Source organism: Seriola lalandi, unplaced genomic scaffold (genome assembly GCF_002814215.2).
Source record: "Seriola lalandi dorsalis isolate HSWRI2012SDOR001 ecotype SW California unplaced genomic scaffold, Sedor1 jcf7180002054556, whole genome shotgun sequence".
Taxonomy (NCBI): Eukaryota; Metazoa; Chordata; class Actinopteri; order Carangiformes; family Carangidae; genus Seriola; species Seriola lalandi.
In genome coordinates, this window is record NW_019525109.1 from 1,047,589 (window position 1) to 1,069,987 (window position 22,399).

A 22,399-nucleotide genomic window follows, 5' to 3' on the forward strand; every position below is an offset into this window, starting at 1 on the left:
CTGGGGGGGTGGGGGTGGGGGCTGAATCAATGCAGGACGGTAGGGGTGCATGTTCATGTGTGAAGAATGCATGCATGCATGGATGTGCATCGGTCTGTATGTGTGTGTCCATCTCTGTCTATCTTTATGCATGTGTGTTTCCAGCCTCAGAAGCCCCGAATGTCGTGTGTGCGTGAGTGTCCATGTGTGTGCGTGTCTGTGTGTGTGTATGTGTGTGCATGTTTCAATTAGGGAGCAGGCCAGTGACTGGAAGGAGCCAGGGGCAGTTGAAATGCCCCGGGGCCAACCAAGGGAAGGAATATTTTATCAGTCCCCTCGCACGCTGTATACACAAATACACACTTGCACCCAAACACACACACACACACACACACATACATACACACACACACACACACACACAAACACACTGTGAGCAAATAGATAATGACGTAAAAACTAGGTTAGCTTTCTTCATGCATTTCCATGAGCTTCGTTAGCATTAGCTAAACAGACACTTACTTACTATGCTCATTCAGCTTCGATGGCTTTTATTTAAGCCTTTCCTCCACTTCATGTTTCATTCTTGCCTCCCCCTCCTTCCTACTTCATTACTTTCCTCTCTCCTCTGTCTCTCTGTGGAGTAAGGGGTTGGGATGGAGGATATTTGCACAGTGTTGGGGATGTAACAGTGAGGCATTGTTACCTTTCTTCACTGTAGGTTTGCAATTTCCTTCTTTTTAAAACAAACAGAAAGTGGCAAATGATATTTCACTAAATAAATACGGTTAAAATTTAAGGTAATCTGGGTGAACATCAATATCCTCAGTCTTGACGTTTTCAGTCTACCTCTTCAACTTGTGAGTACTAATGACGCTTTTTCTCCCTCTCCTATGTCTTTATCACTTCTCTACATCTCTCTGTCTCAAGGCATAGCCTGACATTATCAAGCAGTATCTGGGCTAATCTCTTATGATCTGATTATGAACCATATCTCAGCGTTAGGCAGAGATTGGTACTACCTGCCCCCTCTGCGAGGGCACATGTGCCATTCGAAGGTGTCAGCCATTTATCAGCTGCCTGGCAAATTAACAGCCATGGATTCACCAGTCAGTCATCTGCAAACAGTTATCTTGTCAGACACGTTGCTTCTAGTGCAACGCAAGAGAGTTATGACATTTAGCTTTCTAATAATTTCTTTTTCCTCTTAGAAGCACTGCTGAGTTGAGGAATAGGGGTTATGAATATTAGCTTTGTGCCAGATGTCATGAGTGGGATCCTGTGTGAGTGTGAGGAATCATTCACATATGGCTAAACGTTTTTGGAGGTTACTGCGAGATGTTTTTGCGAGGTTTTACAGGCCGTGGATGGACTGAGAGGGAGAAGAGGTGGGGACAGGTCTTTTGAGTTTACGATAGTGCATTTAGTCTAAGGGCTATTTGTTGTGAGAGAGAGAGAGAGAGAGAGAGAGAGAGAGAGAGAGAGAGTGTGTTTCACTGTGAGTGTGAGTGACCTGGAGCTGATCCCTCATGGGCCACTCCTAGAGTTTCACACCCCAGAAAGCTCACATGACCCTGGGTTGGCTGCCCAGGCAAGACGCAGGCCTCAGGGGCCTGCTATCCTGTTCCACATGGGATACACACATCTCATATTGGCAGGCGAGAAATTCATGCACATAGACACACTCTGAACACCATACACAAAACACACTCACACACGTGCTGAGGTATACTCACTAAAGTGCTCTCTTTCTCACTACTTTTCTCTCTTGCACTCACACACAAACGTGCACACAAACTCTCACACACACATACACATGCATTACATTCCCAGAAATCCTGAGAGGGGTAAAGAAGGGCTTGCAAGAGGGAGGGAGAAAAGAAAAAAAAAAAAAAGTGGCGTTTATTGTATTCAGGCCATTCATAAGCTCTAGACTCGGGGAGGGGGTGTACAGGGGGGTTGCAGGCAGTGGGGGGTTCCCTTTGCATGGCTCTGGAGGCCCCTCCCATCTCCAAATATTCTGAACATGCAGGAATTCCTTGCAACGCAATTCCCAAGTAGGGGCACATTTTCAAAAGCACCTCTCCCTTTACTGCACCGAAAACACACTCGAACACGCTCACATGCACCCATTCCTCCGATCTTCCATAAGGCAGCTTTCCAATAATGACTAGCAAAGTATTCTAAAGCAACACACACACACACACTTACTTCAATACAAAACACTCTCTGTGACCAATGCTGTTTCGCCTCCCTTTTATTCCCGAGGAGGAGGAGAGACACAGAGAAATCCCCTCAACTGTTCTGCCGGATAATGACATGCGCTGTCGACAAAACAATATGGCTAGTCTAGACTTCCCTTCCTGCCTGTGCCAGAGAGACACACCAATATTTTCAGATCTTTGCTCAAAACTTCTGCCAATGCATTTGGATCACATCACTGTGCAGCGTAGATTAATCTTGGTAGAGCACACACACCGGTAAAAACTTAATGAATAAATATATTAGGTATCCGCAGAAAGTTGTAATTACTACAAAAGGAAAAAGAATACGGGTTGCCAGGTAAACAATCAGGGGAGAGCTAAGTAATTGCTTCCTGTAATCAAAGACAATTCCATTGAAGTAATTACAGTAAATAACGAGTGCTTTGCAATAACAAAGCCGGTTACTTTGAATGATGACAGTTTTGTGGATCAGCGCTGACAGATTCAATAATGACAGTAACTGGTGAGTCATTTACAAGGGTTATTTGTAATTAAAGCACACTGGAGACTTCTTGTTGTGAGAATCCGAGCCAAGTTTGGAGCAATTATTTCATTTGTGGCGATCAGACGAGGAGGAGATCAGGAAGCCAGACACACAGAGAATGTGTTTAACTAACAAAAAAAAAAAAAAAAAAAGCGCACAGGCCAGTTATCATATTTGTGAGTTAATTAAAAGTGCTTGTCAGATCCTAAGGTCTATGTGGCTTTCGAGTGGTTTGAGTGCATTGTTAGTTAGTCATCTTGAATGTAAGTGGACATTTGTGCACACCGGTTCATGTTAACACGTGTGTGAGTTAGATGGATATATTAGTTTGCCAATTTTAGTGTTATAATCAATTAATCAGTTTGTCAGTGTCAGTCTGCTTTTCCTACGTTTGATTTGGTTTTAAAATGAATTTATTTTAGGTTTGGACAAGCAACAAGCGGCCTGATGACATCACACACAGCTTTATGACAATTTATGGAGCGAATGATTAACCTTCTGTAAAATATTGAATATCAGACCTGTGTTAATGCTCATTTTCTCTGTGAAAATGTTTCTGTGCTTCTGTGTGTTATTGCTGAGGCCCATCCACTGTTGGCTGTGAGGGGAGGTGAGGGGAGGGGAGGGGGGGATCAGGCCTGTTGACATAGCCATAGGTGATGGCAAAAATGTCAGTGTAAATGTGACTGCTCTCTCTGTGCCATTTTCCCCGTAAAGGGTCATCACCACAGGCTGCCTGACACGCTGGAAACTGCCTCAAGCGCAGGGCACCGACACGACATTAAACTGCAGTATGCCTCCACGCACACAAACACACTCACACACACACGGCGACTGCCTTTTATTCCCACTTCCAGATCAGTCCAGAGAGAAAGAATAAGAGAGAAAGAGACAGATGGTACAAGCTAAAATGAAAGTGTAGGGCGATGAATTCACCCTTTCATGTTGAGCACTTTTGCTGTGTAACTATTGATTTTTCCCCTCTTGCCTTTGTGTTGCCGTTGCTTTTTTTTCTAACCTGAAGATAGAAGGCCAGACTCGGTTCAAATGGGAGCACTTGTGAGGGGGGCCCACAGATTCTTCGCCTCAGTGAGGGGGAGTCCTCTCTCACACACACACACACACACACACACACACACACATATCATACTCACACACACACACACACACACACACAGAAAGTGGTTCCTGAAATTATGACAAGATTCCTGAAATTGTCCCTCTTCTGCCTCTTTCTCACTCTTAACTCTCAATCTCTCAACTGCTTTGCTTCTTCTCAGATGGCTTTTGACACCTTTGACGCACTGAGCCTCAGTCAAACTCAGCACACAACAAATGCACAGAGAGAGAGAGAGAGAGAGAGGGAGGGAGAGTCAAATGGACTATGGAAGAAGAGAGGAAGGGGGGGAGGGATGGCAGAAAGGACAAGGACTATAACAAAAGCTAAGAGCACTTAACAGCACAATGGCTCGGCGGTCCTTTCCAAAAGTCAGCTGATGTGCTGAAGGGCGTTCCAAAGTCCTTCAGTGTAGACGTGGGACAAAGAGAAGGAACCTTCAGCTGAACTAAAGCAAAAACATCCTGTTTTAATTTTCCTGTGGACTAACAGTAAAAATATAGATATTCAACAAGAGAAACCTAGATATACACATGTAAGCCCTTTTAATAAACCACCAAAATATCCTTTTCAGTAAACTTAAACTGACTGTAAATATGTTTTTCATTATGCGAAGACACTCTCTTAACTTTCAGGATCTCTACTAAACTACAGAATGAAGAGTATCATTTTTAGTCAACATCAATTAACTGAAAACACATCCTTTAATGTGATCTGTGCATCTTTTACAATGAACTACATTTAGTGAAAATTATATCTTGCAGCACTAACTTCTTTGACGTCTACCAGCCTGTCAAAACCACCAGTTTAATTAACTCGAATTAAGTGGAACTGTATCATCTCAGTACCAACAATCAGTCTGTTCTGTCTGTAATCATCTCTTCATGTTTAGGGTGTAGATCCATTAACCAAACTACAGTTTCCCAGCTTATTTTTCAGAGCTAGCGTGTACAGCTCTGGTCTGTGTGTGCATTTTTCCACATGGTAACTATCTGAATGGCACAGCCTCTGATAAACACTTCTAATGCACAAGGATTTTCCCACTCATGCTAACCTATCAGCGCCAGCCAAACTGCAGTATGTAGTTAGATAATGCAGGCACGCTAACCCTGCGGTGGCACAAGCTAATAATAGCGCATTAGCTTCCAGTGAGTTTTTTTGGAATAACAGACGGTTTTAGTATTAGGAGGGAGTATAATATGGTCTGCACCCACAAGATCAGGTTACTGAGGAGGTGGTTAGGAAAACAGGATAAGTCATTATCTGAGCAACAACCTACTCCATTTAAATATGTCAGGTTGTGGAGTTGTTGCATTTACATTTTTGGGTTTTAGCTGATTTTTAATGAGTAAACACACGAGTAAAGCAGACGACGGCACTGTTGCGCTGTTGTGAAGATTGAGTGTGTGGCATTTTAATCATGGAATTCCCTTCTTATAAACTCCTACTTCAAGATATCCACATTACTGTTGTCTGAGCTCCTCAGCTTCGCAATCCGAAGTATTAAATTAACCTCACAGTTAATTGTCCCACCAAAGTAATGCTTCTTTTCCACGTCCCCCTCCTTGTCAGCGTGTCTTTGATAGGCACAGGATGTGGTGTTGCGGGGATACGGGGGATTTGTAGTCCTATCAGCCTCCACATACGCAGACCTGATAAGACTTTCGGGACAGAGGAAGAGGAAGTGAGTGGGTTTACAGCGGCCCTACTTCCTGTGGAGCATAGGCCCATGTGGACTGGAGTGATATGCCCCCCGTGGACACCGGCGCTCTCGCCACACAGTCCCACCAAGTCACTTCCTGAAAAAGGCAGCCCTCTATGGGGGTGACTTCCTGTAAGACTATGACCTCTCTGCTGCTTAAAAGAATCTCAGTGGAACAAAGAACTGGGGCTGCCCATGGGAGCTGCTGTGTACAATATATAAATTTATATATATATATATATATATATATATGTATGTATGTATGTATGTATGTATGCAGAGTGTGTGTGTGTGTGTGTGTGTGTGTGTGTGTGTGTAACACCACCACTCAGGCCTTTACTCTAAAGGTTATCACTAGTGAGAATCTCAGCCCCCAGTCCCTGCTCATCTCTTTGAGTTTCACTGGCCTCGGAGAGAGAAGGGATGATCGGGTTACATCCAAATGTGTGTGTTCACAAGTGTGTACCGCAAGTGGCATGCTTTGTGTTGCTCTGCAAACACACAAAGTAAACGCCCATGCTGCCCTCCAGCCCACCCTGCTGCTTTTGTGTTTACCTGCAGGTATTTGTTATCTAGAACCTCTCTTCTCTCTTTCTCTTTCCCTCTCTCTAAACTTTTAGAAAAGCTCGCTGATGTGTTTATCTCTCAGTTAAATCCCTATAGCAGGTATCCATGTCAAAAGGACCAAGGGGAGGAGGCCTCAGGGGGCAGCATGTTTGGCCTGGGTCAGCCCTGGGTCAAGCTTTGGCCCATTGACATAGTTTACCTCCAACTTCCTGCATGCCAGGTTACCTGGGCTCACAACACATCACCTCAACCTTTCACATCTTAATGCTTTTTAATTATTATTATTGCCTAAAGTGAAACAACATATTTGAACAGGTAGCTGTTCAACATCACCGCAACAACAAAAATGGTTGTAGATTTGCTGCAGGGATCAAGTCTGCGAATAAATCATACATTTACCAATCCAAGAGGTCTGACGTTGTTCTCTCTTTCACTTTTAAATGAGTGAACACCTGTGCAGCAGCCAGGTTTGAATGTTAGAAGCAGAAGGAGTTGCATGTGTCATATCGGGGTTATAAAATAAGCCCTAACAGAAATTAAAGTAGCATCGACCCATATTCAGTGATAAAGAAAATCCACAGGGATGCAGGTTTTGACCAAAACTGGCGCTTCTGCTGGTGTTTTCCCGGCATGAAATTGGCTTTGTGTGGGTGTCATTTGGAGAGCCGGCTGGTAAATTCTCCCGTTCTTTTGTTAGAAAAGGGGAGGGGGGGGGCCTCCATGCATAATGGTCTTAGCCAGGGAGGTCTGGAACTGTGTCCATAAATTGAATTATTTCAATTTGAGGGAGAGAGAGTGAGAGAGAGTGAGAGAATAATGGAGAGTTGCGGCGTGAGTGTGTGTTGCATTTACATGTGAACATATGCATGTGTGTTGATGGAGAAAGAGAGAGAGACTCATATTTATTCTTCTACAGGGCTCATATTTTCAAATGAGAATATAACCCAAGTTGCAGGAGATTACAGAAGAGGCCAAACGTTACCTTGCAGCTGGAAGCTATAGTGGATAAAAAAGACTGCAGGTTGAGGCCGCCATCACTGCAACTACAATTTCCTGTTTGAAAATTACACTTTCAGTGTGATATATCTTTCTATTATTAGGAGGAGATAAACTACCCTAATAAAAACAAATTGTGTGACTTTTTAGGGATAGTAAAAATACCTTCACAGGTGTGAAAATCTGTTTAATAATTACATTTGTGTGATTATATTTTTTCTAGAACGCTTACTTTTGGAAATTAACTCTTCAATCACATCTACATGTTGAGATAAAGCGATCTCCCAGCATCACAAATGCTGAGGCTGTGTTTGTGTGTATATGTGTATGTTTGTGTGTATATGTGTGTGTTTGTGTGTATATGTGTATGTTTGTGTGTATATGTGTATGTTTGTGTGTATATGGATATGTTTGTGTGTTGGGGCAGGGATGGGGGCGGGGTGAAAATATTCCTGACACAATATAATCGGCAGGGGACCATATGGCAAACTGGCAGCAAGCTATTTATCCTTATCCTCTTTGGAGGCTAAAATTAGCACTTCGCTGTTTGTAGCTTTAAGCTGGACTCCAACCACTGTGATAGGGCTAATAATAAAGAAAAAAAAAAAGCAGCCCAGCTGGCACAGCTACTCCGCCTCTTCTACCACATTCTGTTTTCAACCTTTTCACTCTTTTAGTAACTTTCTGTCCAGCTCTGTCTCTCTCTTCTTCTCTCCTTCTTTCGATATGTCCCCAGAAAAACACAAATCTGAGCAAACCGCCCTCCGTGTTAGGACCAAACCTTGTTAATCTGACCATTAGGAATTGTATTAATATCATATAAGTGTTGCTTGAGCCAGGTTTCCCTATAAGCCCATGTGTCAGGAAAGCCAGGATTTCCTGAACATGGACCCCCTCGGCTAGCTTAAGAGCGTAGGATGATGGGGCTAATCTCTTTATCAAAAGCTTAAATAAACGTTGCTGCTCTGTGCATGTGTGTGTGTGTTTGTGTGTGTGTGTGTGTGTGTGTGTGTGTGAGACTTGCTTATTTGTGTGTGTTCTTGTGTGTGCCAAGGGGCCAAACAATGCTTCTCTACTGAACAAAGTGCTAATACCCTGTCTCTTTGCTCTCCCCCCTCCCTCCTCCATTCCTTCTCTCTCTCTTTCCTCTCATTCTCCCACCACACACGTGAATGCCCAAACTACAGTACGCCTCTGTCATACCCATCTGAAGTTAATACTGTAAAAAAAATAAACATTAATTGTAGCTTTTTCCAACATAATGTTAGTAGTAAAAAGCTAATAAAAAGGCTCATTTGGTCTTTAACCATCCATTAGCAGTGGTGATCGTCTCCGGCCTGCTATCAGGGTTTTCCCTGAAAAGTTAACATCTATCTAATCAGAGGCCTCCTGGGTCCTGAGCTCAGCTCCTCTTCAAGGGAGGGGGAGGAGGAGGGGGGACACAGGCCCCAGCGAGAGAAAATGGAAAGATAGAAAGAAGTGAGAGAGTTTGAGGTTGTTTTATCGGCCAGATGTAATGCGTTGTGACACATCAGTGATGAGTCGGTGTGATTTCACTCTCAGATTCCCTATGAACCTGTACTGGCCACGATTAAGAACCAGGGCATTTTCTGTCTGTGAGAGCTTGTGTATCTGTGTGTGTGTGTGTGTGTGTGTGTGTGTGTGTGTGTGTGTGTGCGTTCCAGGCAATTTGGAACTGAATTGAAAACAGACAAAATAAAGAGCGCAAACTAGTCACAAATTTGGAATTTATCACATTTCTATTTCTATCTACATGATGACAATGGCATGGACACCAGACCCTCCGCACGCACGCACGCACGCACGCACACAAATATTTCACAAGTGAATGAGTATGCTTCAACTTTATATCCTATTCATTTGCATGACAAGTGCATTACCACATTTCAACTTGTTTACATTTCCAAATCAAAGCTGCAGACTTCTGTTCCAAAAGGAGATATCCAGTAATTTGACAAAAGTGGCATCTTCTTTTAGGACACGATTACACAAGAATGGCGCAAATTATGGTTCTTCATACCAAAATAAACCTGAATTGAGTCCTTGGATGACACTTTTCAAACAAGATCTTGACTGTAGATGCGCTGAACCACCATATCTTCAGGTTTAAACGGACAAATCATTGGTGAAAAAATAATTCCTCTTATCCTAATTTCATTTTCATTTCAAAACTAGTCTTTACCAGGTTTACACATTTAACTTTTCTTGTCATCATCTCCTCATGCCGACACACGAGAGACCTCTATGAGGCAAAAAGTGTGTGTAAATAGTATCTTTCAGCAAACACCAGTAATTAGATATAGGCATTTGGCATTCACGCCAGTTGCAAATTAAAGAAGAGCGTTTCCTGTAAACAGACAGTGAGAATGTGTCTACATCATTAGCGTGCCACAATTATAACATGGAAGCTAAAGATACATTTCCCTCCCGTTTGAACTCCCTCGCTGGAGCAAATGAAGTAGAACCTCTTTTTTTTTCTTCTTTTTTTTTTTAAATGAACGGCTGTTGTACTGATTCTTGGAGCAGCACCAAACTACATGGTGGGACCCAAGTGCGTTTATGGGTAAAATGAGAACGACAAAAGGCAAAACATACAGTTTCGTACGACATAGAGAGAGATGTAGTTTTCATTTGAAAAAAACTTTGAGAAAAACACATCCTAAGCGAGCAAAAAAAGACCAAGCAAAGCCATGAGAGAGGCAGGAGAAGAGGGAGAGAGAAGCTACTTCGTGTGCACACATGTCATGAATGAATATGTATTTCATGTAAATTGTGCACACAAGGCATATTGTAATGGTCTGGGCTAGACTTTGCATTTCTTTGGTCATGCAAACATGCCCACATGTAACCAACAGACAGAGAGAGGCAGACTGAATGAATGCAGGGGAGATTTAAAGTAACAGAGAGCGCGGGGGAAACATTTTATTCACCTTCAAAATGTGCGGGGCATTCTTCTGAATATCATTAGAGAAAGTCAAAAACAAGGGCGTAGTGACAGCAAAGGGCTTATGGCGAGAGAGGAGACTGAGACGGAGGCTATGAGAGAAAATAAAGACACAGAGACAATATGTACAAATATGAGGCTCACATGATTATATGTAAACATGCTCAGCAACACGCAACATATAAATCCCAAAGTCAAACAGTCAAACAGGCTCTGACACCTTATCAAACAGTTTTATGGCTATTACCTTCTCACAGACGAGACGTTCACCCAAGCCAATAAAAAGCAGGTTAGTGAACCTGACTGACAAAGTGTTTCACATGTGAAAAGAGGGAGAGGAGAGGAGAGGAGAGGAGAGGAGAGGGTGTAGGAAGTTGCTTTGTTTACTTGTATTCCTGACTCTTTCTACCACGCGACCCCAGCGGCCGGGTGACACCGGCCCTAATCCTAAAAGCAAACTGGCCCCTCGCTGTGGGAACCTGATACAATTTCCTCTTTTTCAAGAGGGGCAAACTCAGGCCACTCTGAGTTTGCTTATTGCCCATGAGGCAATAAAAAGTCATCGAGGGCCATCATTTTCCTGCGAAGCAAGTCGCTACATGTTGGTTGACGCATTTGCTGCCGCGATAAAGCGAGGTTGTAAAGATCTCAGTGAATCTGAGAGAGGGAGGTCGTGATTGGACACCGAAAGGCCAAGCATCTCTTTTCCCAGGTAACCACAGATAATAATGTTTGAGATGCAGTAAATCCAGCTGAGGCTCAATAAACACTGCTACTGGCAACACACAGTTGTTGAGGGATGTTTTCTCAAGCTGTTTTGAGAAGCATTTACCTTTTATGCCTCTCAGATATTGATTTTCATAAACAGCATATGAACAGAACGTAAAGTGTATGCTCCGGTGACGCTGTATGATGATTCTCATACTGTTTGTTTCTTTAAAAACACGGACACACGCTTACATACTCTTTACTCAAACTCTGTAGGGGAAACAGAGTGAGCTTCAGGTGGCCCTGCCACAACTCTTTCACCTCTGCACTGGCAGAGAAGATATTGCTGTTTGTTAGCAGCGGTGAATACGCCTCAATAGACTCCCAAACAACACTCAGCAGCACTTAACACACTCATCAGGGATAACTGTTCTGCCTCTCTTTTCCTCACTCGCTATAAGATTTTCTAACACACACACACACACACACACACAGACATACTGCTCCAGTCAGCATCAAAATGCTTTCACAGCATTCACCCTTAGATTCTCTCCCTCCTTATCTTATGCTCTCATTTAGCTGTTTTCTTTCCGTCGTTTTCTTTCACTCTCGTCTTTTCCCTCTCTCTCTCTTTCCCCATGTTCAGGCTCTGAGGGAATCAAAGAGAGACTCGTGTTTGTGTCTGCCAGCTACTGTACTGACACACACACCTCCAGTAATACAGACTGCTAGACTAATCAAGGGAGCCACATCCCTTTTATCTTCCCACAGACCTCACATTTAAACAGATTACCGGGAAAGCTGGACACCAGTAAGACAATTACTGGACTGAGGATCTTCCTCGATAACGTCTAGACAACGTCTAGACAACCTACACACAAAACGACATACCACCTCTCTCAAGTTCTATATCTTTATTTGCAAGTTCATATTTAATATTTGGCATGTGCACAAATGAACGCTTTTGAAAATGTGTTATTGACTTAGTTTGTGAGTTTCTTGTTCCTTTCTGATCACTAACTAGCTGACAGTTAACCTGCCGTTAAATTTAACATTACAACACTGCAGTTTTTAAGAGTGCAATCTGTCAAATTTATATTCTCAAAGTTGTGCCAGTGCCTGTGTGCCAAAGCAACCAATACACATTCCTATCTCTTTACAGCACTTACTTCTAACTCTCTCAATAATGAGTCTTTAACTCATTGTTGCAACAGAATTTTTTCAGGAGCAGCAGCTACTGGGAGAGAAAAGCAAGTCAGGGAGGGGATAAACACAGACACACACAGTTCTCTCTTCCAGTCTACTGGACAATCGGACCAATTAATCGGTGACTTTGAGGGGGCCACGTGAAGCCGAGTGATTGGACGAGCTGGCTCTAGCCGCTGATTGCCTGGCACCCCTGTCCATGTCCCCATTTGCCCGCCCCGGCCCTGGAGACCGGCCAATGAGACGACAGAAAGCAACAGCTCCTCTGTGGCCTGACCTTGTTGGAGGGTACAGAGGTCGGCTTCTGGATGGATGGGTGGACAGATGAGAGGATGACAACATCAAGAATATTCCAGCCTGATCGATGGGGATTCACAGCCGGTGGAGGTTATATACAGTGATTCAGAATGAATGGGGTGAAGCTGCATCAGCACATGATATTCAGACACACATCAAACCAGGAAAGCTGACTATCCTGGAGTCCAAGTGCCACATCCTCCACTGAGATGATCCCAGCTGGGATTTGGACTAGCAACCATCCGGCCAAATGTTTCCTTCTCCGGCCAAGTACCACCCGCCTTTACATTTCTGGTTTCCATATTTTACAGGGTTCTACTCATTCAGTCATTTATTCAAACATCAAAGTCAAATTCACTCTAATTATCAGGTGCAGTAATTAATGCAGGAATTTCTTAGAACAGACTGAAACAATTAGTTCAAGGATAACAGGATAACAGGACCTCATGTGCAAGAGAAATTAACCACATTAGATGAGGAACTACACGTTAGACTTAAGCATACATACACACACACATACACACAGTTTAGGTCTGTCAAATGGCAAATATCAGCGTAAATTTTGTGCTGAGCATTCCTCCAATTATACCAGGCAAAGAAAAAAAAAAAACCCCCCTCAGAGCTGGATATCAGACCAACAACCAGAAATCTCAGGCCAGTACTCAGACACCAGAAATGTATGCAGACACTAACACATAGCCTTACAGGGAGCTATTTGCCTTGGCGCAGCACACTGTACTCTTTACAAACGGTCTGGGTAATTGGTGATACATATCTAATATCGCCAGTCATCGCCTCACTCCCTGGATGTTTCTGACAAGCGGAGAGGGAAACCCTGTAGCTTTCAAAAACAGAGCAAACACTCTGCTCCGCTCCTCTGCTCGACTCGCATCCACATCGCTGCAGCTGCCCGATTCACTGCCTGAATGTTATTCTGTTTCCCTCGCACGCCAGGCCCTCTGAGAAGCCAAGGGGTGTCCTTACAAATTCACACAGGCAAAGAGGAGTACTTTATACTGGGAGAAAAAGAGAAGGCCCACTCATGTCCGTGAGGGACCCCCCCCCCCCATCGCATGCATATATGATCTGTTAGCTTTTCCTCTGCCCTTCGAGCATTACTCTTCACAGAGAAGCATGATCCAAGGCACAAGAGTTACAATGAGGCTTCTCCAGAGGGCTTCTGGGTATTAGACAAAGAGGCCCGTTGGTAGGAACTAGCTAACAAACAGCTGGGCTAATAGAGTGGGACTAATTAACTACAGGGCCACTCTCCGACTCTCCTTGTCGAAGCTTGCTGGATGTTTACAAAGATCTCCCAGAGAAAGGGAGGAGAAAAATAAGAGGCTTTCTTCTTTGTCTGCTCTTTAGGGAGAGAGGAGACACCCAGGACTGATTTTAATGACATGTGTGAAGCAAATGTGATCCTCCCTCCATTTTTTTCAACTGCCAATGGAATTTAGTGCTAAAAAATACCATCGCCATTGTGGTCAAAGCATAAACAACATAACGAATAGCTTAGCATGTGAGCATTGTCAACACATGCAGAAATAATTTTTTTTTAACTGTGCACATTATCACAGGGACACAAAAGCACTGCAAAACATCTGCAGATGAGTAAAAGGTCCAAGAGTTATCATTCATTATCACATTATCAATAACTTTGCTTCGGAAAGAGCCTCCACAACGCGCATGCAGAGACCTCTGATCTTACGTAATGCGGTGACCTCCTCATGATTCCTGCAGCTCTTGGATTTGAGAGCGCGAGTGCTACATTTCTGGGTAGAGATGGGGATTTTTATACCAGTGGGCAGTGATCCGTTCAGAGAAGGGGGCAGAGCAGAGCATGTGTTTATCTCAGGAACAGCCTCAGAATAAAGCCCAGTAGAGAGAGGAGACTGGAGTTCACTAGTTAAAGGCCCTCGACCATCCAGCATCCTTCCTCCGAGCTGTTTCGCTCTGCTGGAGGGGCAGGATGGAGGGAAGAAGAGGGCAGACATGGAGCGGGCGACAGAGACACAAACCAGGAGGAGTTAGAGAAAGACTGCGTGCGAGAGGAGGTGTAGAGCGAGTGAGAACACGGTTTGAAAGACTTAGGAGAAGGAGTAACGGGGCTGGATTGAAGGATGGATGAAAGGAAGACGGAGGAGAAAGATGGCTATTAGCTGTGCAGTTCTACAGGCAGAGGGGAAGAAAATGAAGAAAGTGTAAGAGAGAGACAGAGGGAAAGGTCAGTGAGAAAGCAATCTGTTAAAGGTAGAGGAGAGAAAGAGGCAGGGGAAAATAAGATTAGAAATAAAGAAACATGGAGAAAATGAAATAAGGAGAGAGGTTAGAGACAGAAAGAGAACAGGAGGATGAGTAAAGAAATGATATGGGGAAGAAGAAGAGACAAAGTGAAGGTAAAAGGAAAGAGTGGGAGATGGATTAAGAAAAAGGAAGAGCAGAATGAGTGAGAAAGAAGCTGAAAGATGACTAGATGAAAAAAAAACATAAAGAGGAAAAGATATGAAAAATGGAAGAGAGAGAGATGGGGAAGAACAAGAGCGCGAAAGGAACAAAGAGAGGTGAGAGAAAGGGAAAGAAGAAGGATAAACAAAGGTAGTGTTTAAGAGTGAGTGGGAGGCATGGAAGAAAAAAGGGGGAGGAGAGAGAGAAAAGCACGGGGATACACAAGGAGAGAGAAACCGACTGAGAGCAAAATGAAAGAGAGAGACGCGAGAGTAGGTGGGAGACAAGGGAAAACTGGAGAAGAGAGGGAGGATGTGAAGATGAAAGAGCAAGAGAGAGAGAGAGATAGAGAGAGAGAGAGAGAGGGAGGAAAGACAGTGGGGTGAAGCTGTCGGGGAGGGAGCGAGCAAAGTGCCAAACAGATAAATAACCAGCTTACTGGGATTACCAAGTGACTGACACACAATTTGCCAGAGCCAATATGACGTGGCAGTGATAGCGCTTAACCCATATAAACCTGAAACCAGTCCAAGATGTCCTCCGGTATTTACTGTTGTCACTGTGTCCTGATGCTCTGCACACAGTTTGTGCCTGTGTGTGTGTGTGTGTGTGTGTACCACCATAAACACCACATAAACAAAACAATCTCACACACAGACACACACACACACACACACACGTTTGCACCAGCCGACATCAGGGTATCTGCAGGCTGCAGGAAGACACTGACAGAGCTGTTTAGTGCTGGATCTGAACTTAAAGCAAGTGGAAAAGCCTGAATTAACAAACACACAGTACATGGCCAAAAGTATGGGGACAGCTGAACATTATACCCACATGTGATTATTGAAACCTTCATTCCAAAAACGTGGACATTAATATGCTGCGATAATAACCTCAGTATGCTCATGCAGCCACGAGAGAACAGTGAATGAAAGTTTAAAGACTTTATACAGAAATGATAATCAATAAAGTCATAATAAATATAGCTGTGTCTACATATGCAAAAGTGCTCTATATAAAAAATTGGTGTACCAGCTCTTTATTAATTTGAGATTACGCACACATGATACACACGAAGCTGTAAAAATTAAGACTTAAATCCTTGAGTTCATGTGATTCAACGACTCTGAAAGTCACCTAACGTCGCTCACATGTTTCAGGACCTGCAGATGCCCTCATACCTACACGCACAAACTCACACTTGGACAAATCAAAGCACTTCATTCATTAAGATGACGCACACCGACGCATGGAGAGAATGTGCACATACATACACACACTACCCCACGTTTTACCCTCTAATGAACGTCAACAACAAACAAACCCCTACAATAGCCGAGGAGAGTCGGAGGGAGAAAAGGGAGGTATGAGGAGATGGAAAGAGGGAGAGAGAGAGAGATGATGATGGGAGAGAGACAGAAAGAGTGAGTGAGAGGAGGCGGGTCGACATAAGGAGTGGGCCTATAATTGGAGAGATGTGAAAAATGAAGTGTCAGTTTGGTCAATAGAGGGCAAAGGTCAGAGAAGCAGGAGCCCAAACTCGGCACAGAGCACACTCATTAGAGCGACCAATCAGATCTTGCCTGGCTGCCCCAGACCATTAGTCATCAGAGGCAGAAGCGTGCACATACACACACACACACACACACACACACACACACACACACACACACACAATATTAATTTGTCTTCCCCTGTTTCACTGTAATTTCACTATTTTTTAGTATGTTCTCTTCTTCCATATCATCTGTCTGTCCATCTTTTATTTTTATCTCAACTCATGTCTCACCTCTCAGTCCCTCAGCTCCTTGTCGAGCATTACTGAAGAGTGAGAGAGAAAGACACACAGAATGTGAGCGAGAGAGAGAGAGAATGAGTGTGAAAGACATAGAGAGAGAGAGATAGAGGAAGAGACAGACAGAGAGACAAAGACACAGAGAGTGTGTGTTGACTATATAAATGGCTGCTCGTTGGAGTGGAAGGCATGGCGGCGCTCTCTGCTCCCGCCCAGGCTCTGCCTCCTGGCACTGGCAACCCTGCAAACTGCTCGCCTTGACATCGCCTTCAATAATATATGAAGTTGCTTTTTTGCCTACAGTTTGTTTGCAACGCCGCCCCACCACCACCAACCCATTCTCCAACTGCTGTCTCTCTCACTCTCTGCCTCTCTTCAACACACACACACACACACACACACACACACACACACACACACACACACACACACACACTAGTCTGTCTAGTCAAAGAGGGAGTGTAGACTAATAAATTAGATTCTTTAAATTTGAGGCTAAAAAGAATATCATTGAATAAAAAATAAAAGTAAATTATAATCAAAGTCTGTGCACATGTTGGATTTTTCCACATTTAAAATTCTCTGATTCTTATCCAGAAAATTTGTGACTAGAATAAGTTCAAGGGCTACAAAGCCATTGTTTCTTAATTTGAGAAGTGGCTAATCATCAGTGTCAGAAAAACGTCTCCGACCTGTCAGCTGCTTTCCATATACTGTAAAAAAACAGCCTTGTTTTTAGCTGTGTATTTCATAATATCCTTTGAAGAATCTGAAATGTATTTATAGGTCTGAATTTCCTTTAACATGTGTATGCAATCCTTCACACAATACAAAAACATGAAAATCACCATCACCGCCTTATGGTGGTTTTCATATGACAACATCAAAATATTCCTGAAACCTGAATCCTCCAGTATAATGGGTAATGACAGAAACACTAAGACATGAAAGCAAAAGAGCCGTCAACTTGGTGGAGACTTCTGCAAAGTGTAGTCAAATAGTACATATAATATGACCTGTGCAGTTTGGGATACAGTACATACAGGCGCACACATATACAGCTACAAATATGCTCAAATATAAAGTTACAATTGCCAGGGTGGCACCAAGAAAAACTGAAACCATATTCTAGACCAAAGTTAATCCACAGAGCATCCGTACCAGGCCCAGAAGAGATCCTACATGGTTGACCGTGACCTCTGACCTCTCTGAGAGACACTAGCAGCAACTGTGAGCTGTTGCAAAGACTGACTAAGCCCTGCCACACCTCACCTGGCTGCATAATGAAGTTTCCAATCGTGTGTATATATGATGTTCGTGATACAACCAAGCTGACGCCATACACTCGGAAGTTTGTTCTGCATTTACACCGAGCGTCTGACCCCCTTCATCTCCTCCAGCTGACACATATGAAGAAGATGCAAACAGCAGATAAAGAAACTCAGTCTCATACCCTGTTCGCTGCTGTTGTCGCCGCTGTGTGATGTGTGACCGCCGCTGGACGGTCCCGGTGTTCCTCCAGAGCGTGTGGACGCCGTGTCGTCATGATCTCTGTTCCAGGACGTCTGTTGTACAGAGAGAGAGAGAGAGAGAGAGAGAGAGAGAGAGAGAGAGAGAGAGAGAGAGAGAGAGGTCAGTAAGTTGATCTAATGTCAGCTCCTTGTTTTTTTTCTTCCATCTTTAATTGTGTTGATTTTATTTGTTGTAATATTTTTAATCGTGCATATTTTATCATCTTCTGTTCTGCCTACATAAGCTGTACATTATGTGGAAGAAAGCCCACACACAAAAACACAAACAAAATTCATAATTTGCCCGCCCTCGACCCAGTCACGCAGTGTGTGAGAGCCCCTGCAACAATCTTATGGAATGAGGACTGTTGGGGCTCGATGAAGAGAAAGGCCCAGACGAATAGCGAGCGAACATGTTGTATTAGTTCCCAGCTTTCTGAGGCATGCAATCCACGGCTGCCTCCATTTGGCTCAAACCACTAGCAGATGAAAATACAAAACAGCTACAACTTAAGATAGGCCGCAGCGAGCGCCAGGGAGTGATGTCATCTAAGCAGAGCAGACCAAGAGACAGAGGGAGAGAGAGGTAACTAACTGAAGCATTGCTACATAAGTATAAATCCTCAGTTTTGTTCGCAAATGACAAAAAAATGCATGTCCAATCCCGCTAATGTAGATTTAAATTTCATGTTGGGAAGCAGAGCCAAGACATAGACATAACCAAATAAGCTAAAGTTTTCCCACAGTCTTTCCTCAAACAAAATACAAGACGAAAATATTGCCTGAGCAACCGAACTGACGCCGAGTTAAAACTTTATAAAGACAAATGAAGAAGTTCAAGTATTACCACAGAAATGGGCGTTTAGTCCTTTGTCCCCGTCTTCAGGAAAAATAGCAGATGACCGACTTGACTGATGTTAAACTGAGACTAGTTTGTGTCATCAAACACAAGCAGCTGACTAGACAAGATAGACTCTGGAGACCTGGGTTTATATATAGTAAGCCGTGTGTGTGTGTGTGTGTGTGTGTGTGTGTGTGTGTGTGTGTGTGTGTACGTGTGTGTGTGTGTGTGTGTAAGGGTAAGGGACAGTCTTAGGCCAGATGAGTGTCAGCTGCACAACGTAGGGAGCAAATGGTCCAGACAGGTTGGAAAAAGGAATACACACACACACACACAGCAAAATCAAGATCCCTCACACACACATACATCCACAGATACAGTGCTTACATTTATGCACATATACATATACACACTCAAATCGCACTCTGTCCCATGCGAAGCTGCTACATAATATTGAAACTAAACCAGATGTTACCTCTTATCTCTCAGTGCCTCTGAAAAGCAACATTAGCGCTGAGGACAGGAGAGAAAAGAGACTTCAAAATAGAAGGAAATGGGATCTTGTGCCTTATCACACACAGCCAGCTATCACAAACAAACACACAACAAACAAAACATACACGCGCAAACACTTACTCGAGCCTCCTCTACCGCCCGCGTGAGCCTATCTTTGCTCTGTCAAATCAAATGAAGCAGATATCAAGGGGCAATGTGGTGTTTGCATCGCGCTTTTAGGGCTATGTGACGAAATGAGTGATAGAAACCCACACGGAAGACGAGAGGAGAGAAACACACTGGGGAACAACTGGTTTCAATTGGAATACTACGAGCAGCGCTGCCTGTGTGAGGAGGATTTGGAGCCGAGTTTAGCATCATAAAAAAGTAGACATTAATTCATCACACAGGGTTTGTTTTAAACAAAATGCAGAGGGGAATAAAATAACAGAAAAGAAAATACAAGTCAGCAAATTCAACACATTTGGGGTCTATTAGAGCCCATTTGATGTTCCTGGGCTATGAAATTATAATCCAGTGCTTACATGGACGATATAATCGTTGTTTTCCAAATTAGGCTTTGAGGCTTTGCAATAAAGAGGAAATTCACTGCACAAAGGCATGACTAGGACGGTGATTGGGTAGATAAATGTTGATTTTAACAGAGATAAGATACCAAGAGGGTCTTTTTTTTCTCCACCCCTTACAAATTCTTTTTTGCTGACCGTGGGGACGGTAGAACACTGAAAAATGAAACACCCGTGCATGACTGAGTAACTCCAGAGAACATCAGAAGTGAGGTAATCCAGACCACATGCTCAGCACGCAAACAGTTAACACTGGTTTTTGCCAGCTCCTCCAAAAGTGCAGCTTTTAAAAAATGAGTAGAACTTGTTTATTCAGAGCTCTGTGAAAAAGAATAGCACAGCACCCCGGGGACGTCGAACCCAAGAGCCTCAGCTCGCAAAAAGGATGTGTTTTTTTTTTTTTCCATTTTCTTTTTGTTTTAATTCTGTAACAAATTCCACTTGGAAATATAATTAGAAAAGATGAGGGGGAAATGGCAAACTACTGCATTAGCTGTAATTGAACAAAAGAGCACTTTGCCTGCTGGGAGGTGGCCGCTGAGGCCCCATGGGAAAGGGGGCGGGGCTGAGACAGGGCCTGGTGGCATCTCCACGGGGACAGGGAGTTTATTTATAATCACAGGCCACCCTTGGACAGAACAGGCCCAGCACTGATCTAACACGCAATTAATACACACACAGCTGAGATCACACACACACACACACACACACACACACACACACACACACACACACACACACACACACACACACATGCCAGTACACACAAGTCACACAGCATGTGTACACTTTTTTGGTCACTTGGCTTGTACACACACACACACACACACACACACACACACACACACACACACACACACACACACACACACACACACACACACACACAGATACAAACACACACCCACTGACACAAATAGTTTTTATCTACCTTATGCAAACATCAGAGAGCCGCCATACTCACAGTCCCTATTTAACAAAAGCACATACACTGACCTCAAGACACACAACGACAAAGAAAACACACACCCTGTGCCAACAAGTCCGCAGCTCACAAAGCCGAGGTCCACCTTTAAAAATGTGGGATATGTAAATCCACAAGGTGAAAAGATGCATAAACAGAAAGCTCCAGGAAACAGAGAGAGAGAGATAGAGAGAGAGAGAGAGCTGTCCCACTGCACACATACACACTTGATTTATTCTGTCCCCTTAATGAGCCGCGCTCTCTCTCTCTCCCTCTCTCGCTCTCTCCTGTGCAGGATATAGATTAATTCAAAGCTTAATTGTTTAGTAAATTCAATTTTCCACATTCTATTCTGCCTAGCTTTAGCTAAAGTTCTTAAATCTGCCGCGCCAAGCCGAGGGAACCCTGTTTGTGAGCCATGCATACCTTTTTTTTTTTTTTTTTCTTTTTCTTTTTTTTTCATTACCATTTTTCTTCCCTCCACCACCCTAATTCACCATGAAAAGATTTTCCTTGCTGGAAATTCTGATTCCGCTATGATCGGTGAGGCATTCCAATCCAATGCATTCTCATTGTGCCGCGTCTAAGATGCGAGGGGGGGCTTCCCTTTCTCGCTGTGCCAGGCCCCATATCATACAAGCGCTCATGCAAGAAATGTTGCCTTGCCAATTCATTTGCAATAATAAAGAAAATGGTTAAGGTTGTTGTGCTTTGCCCCCCACCCTCTCTTCTTTCCTCACTCTGAAATATCTTTTGTGATGATATGGATATTTACTTTTCGATCTGTGCCAGCAAGCGTGCGGGAATAATCATATGTGCATACTTAACGGCACAGACATAAATATCCAAATAACCCCCCACACATACACTCCTCAGTGGTGGTACATCTGAATCAAAGATGACAGTTGGGCTACTTCATCCCCCAGAATGCTTTGGTGCGTCTGTTTTTTTTTTTTTTTGTTTAACACATTTTCTTTAACACATTTTTGACCTTTGCAAACAGCGCTGCTTCCTCCAGTTCAAATCTGCGAGAATGCCATGTGTTGTAGCAGCGAGATGGCCCGCTGTAACTCCGGACACATTCTCCCACTCAGCTGAATGCTGGTGAGGAAGCTGTTAGTGAAAGGGGCTGAAAGGCCAGCTATTGTAAACTCTTGTTTACTTTGCTTTCCACTGTGACTAGATAAAGCAGGATCTGCCTCTCTGATAACCAGCCAGGCAAGCGCTTGCCCAACCACCTCTGCGCTCTCCACCGCTCTCACCCCCTTCCTGCAATATTAGTACTTCCAAAAAAGAAAAGAGGGGCTGATAATGGTATGCATGGTGCAAAGAAAAGGGGAAAAAAAAGGCAAAGACCCCTCCCTCCCATTCCTCCCCAACTCTTCACAATAGACAAAGAAAGAAGAAATAACCTTATAATTGCTGAAGGGGGTGAGGGAGAAAACTGGATTTGGTCTCTTGAGTAAGCAA

At 43.6% G+C, this 22,399-nt stretch overlaps 1 protein-coding gene across 1 annotated transcript in view; it reads right to left on the minus strand.

Moving 5' to 3' along the window:
• meis1b (Meis homeobox 1 b) overlaps window positions 1–22,399 on the minus strand; it is an 88,007-nt gene that overhangs the window by 54,018 nt on the left and 11,590 nt on the right. Inside the window, exon 7 of the mRNA XM_023415729.2 lies at window positions 17,985–18,096. Within this exon, the coding sequence (XP_023271497.1) occupies window positions 17,985–18,096 (112 nt within the window). The remainder of the gene's footprint in view (window positions 1–17,984; window positions 18,097–22,399) is intronic.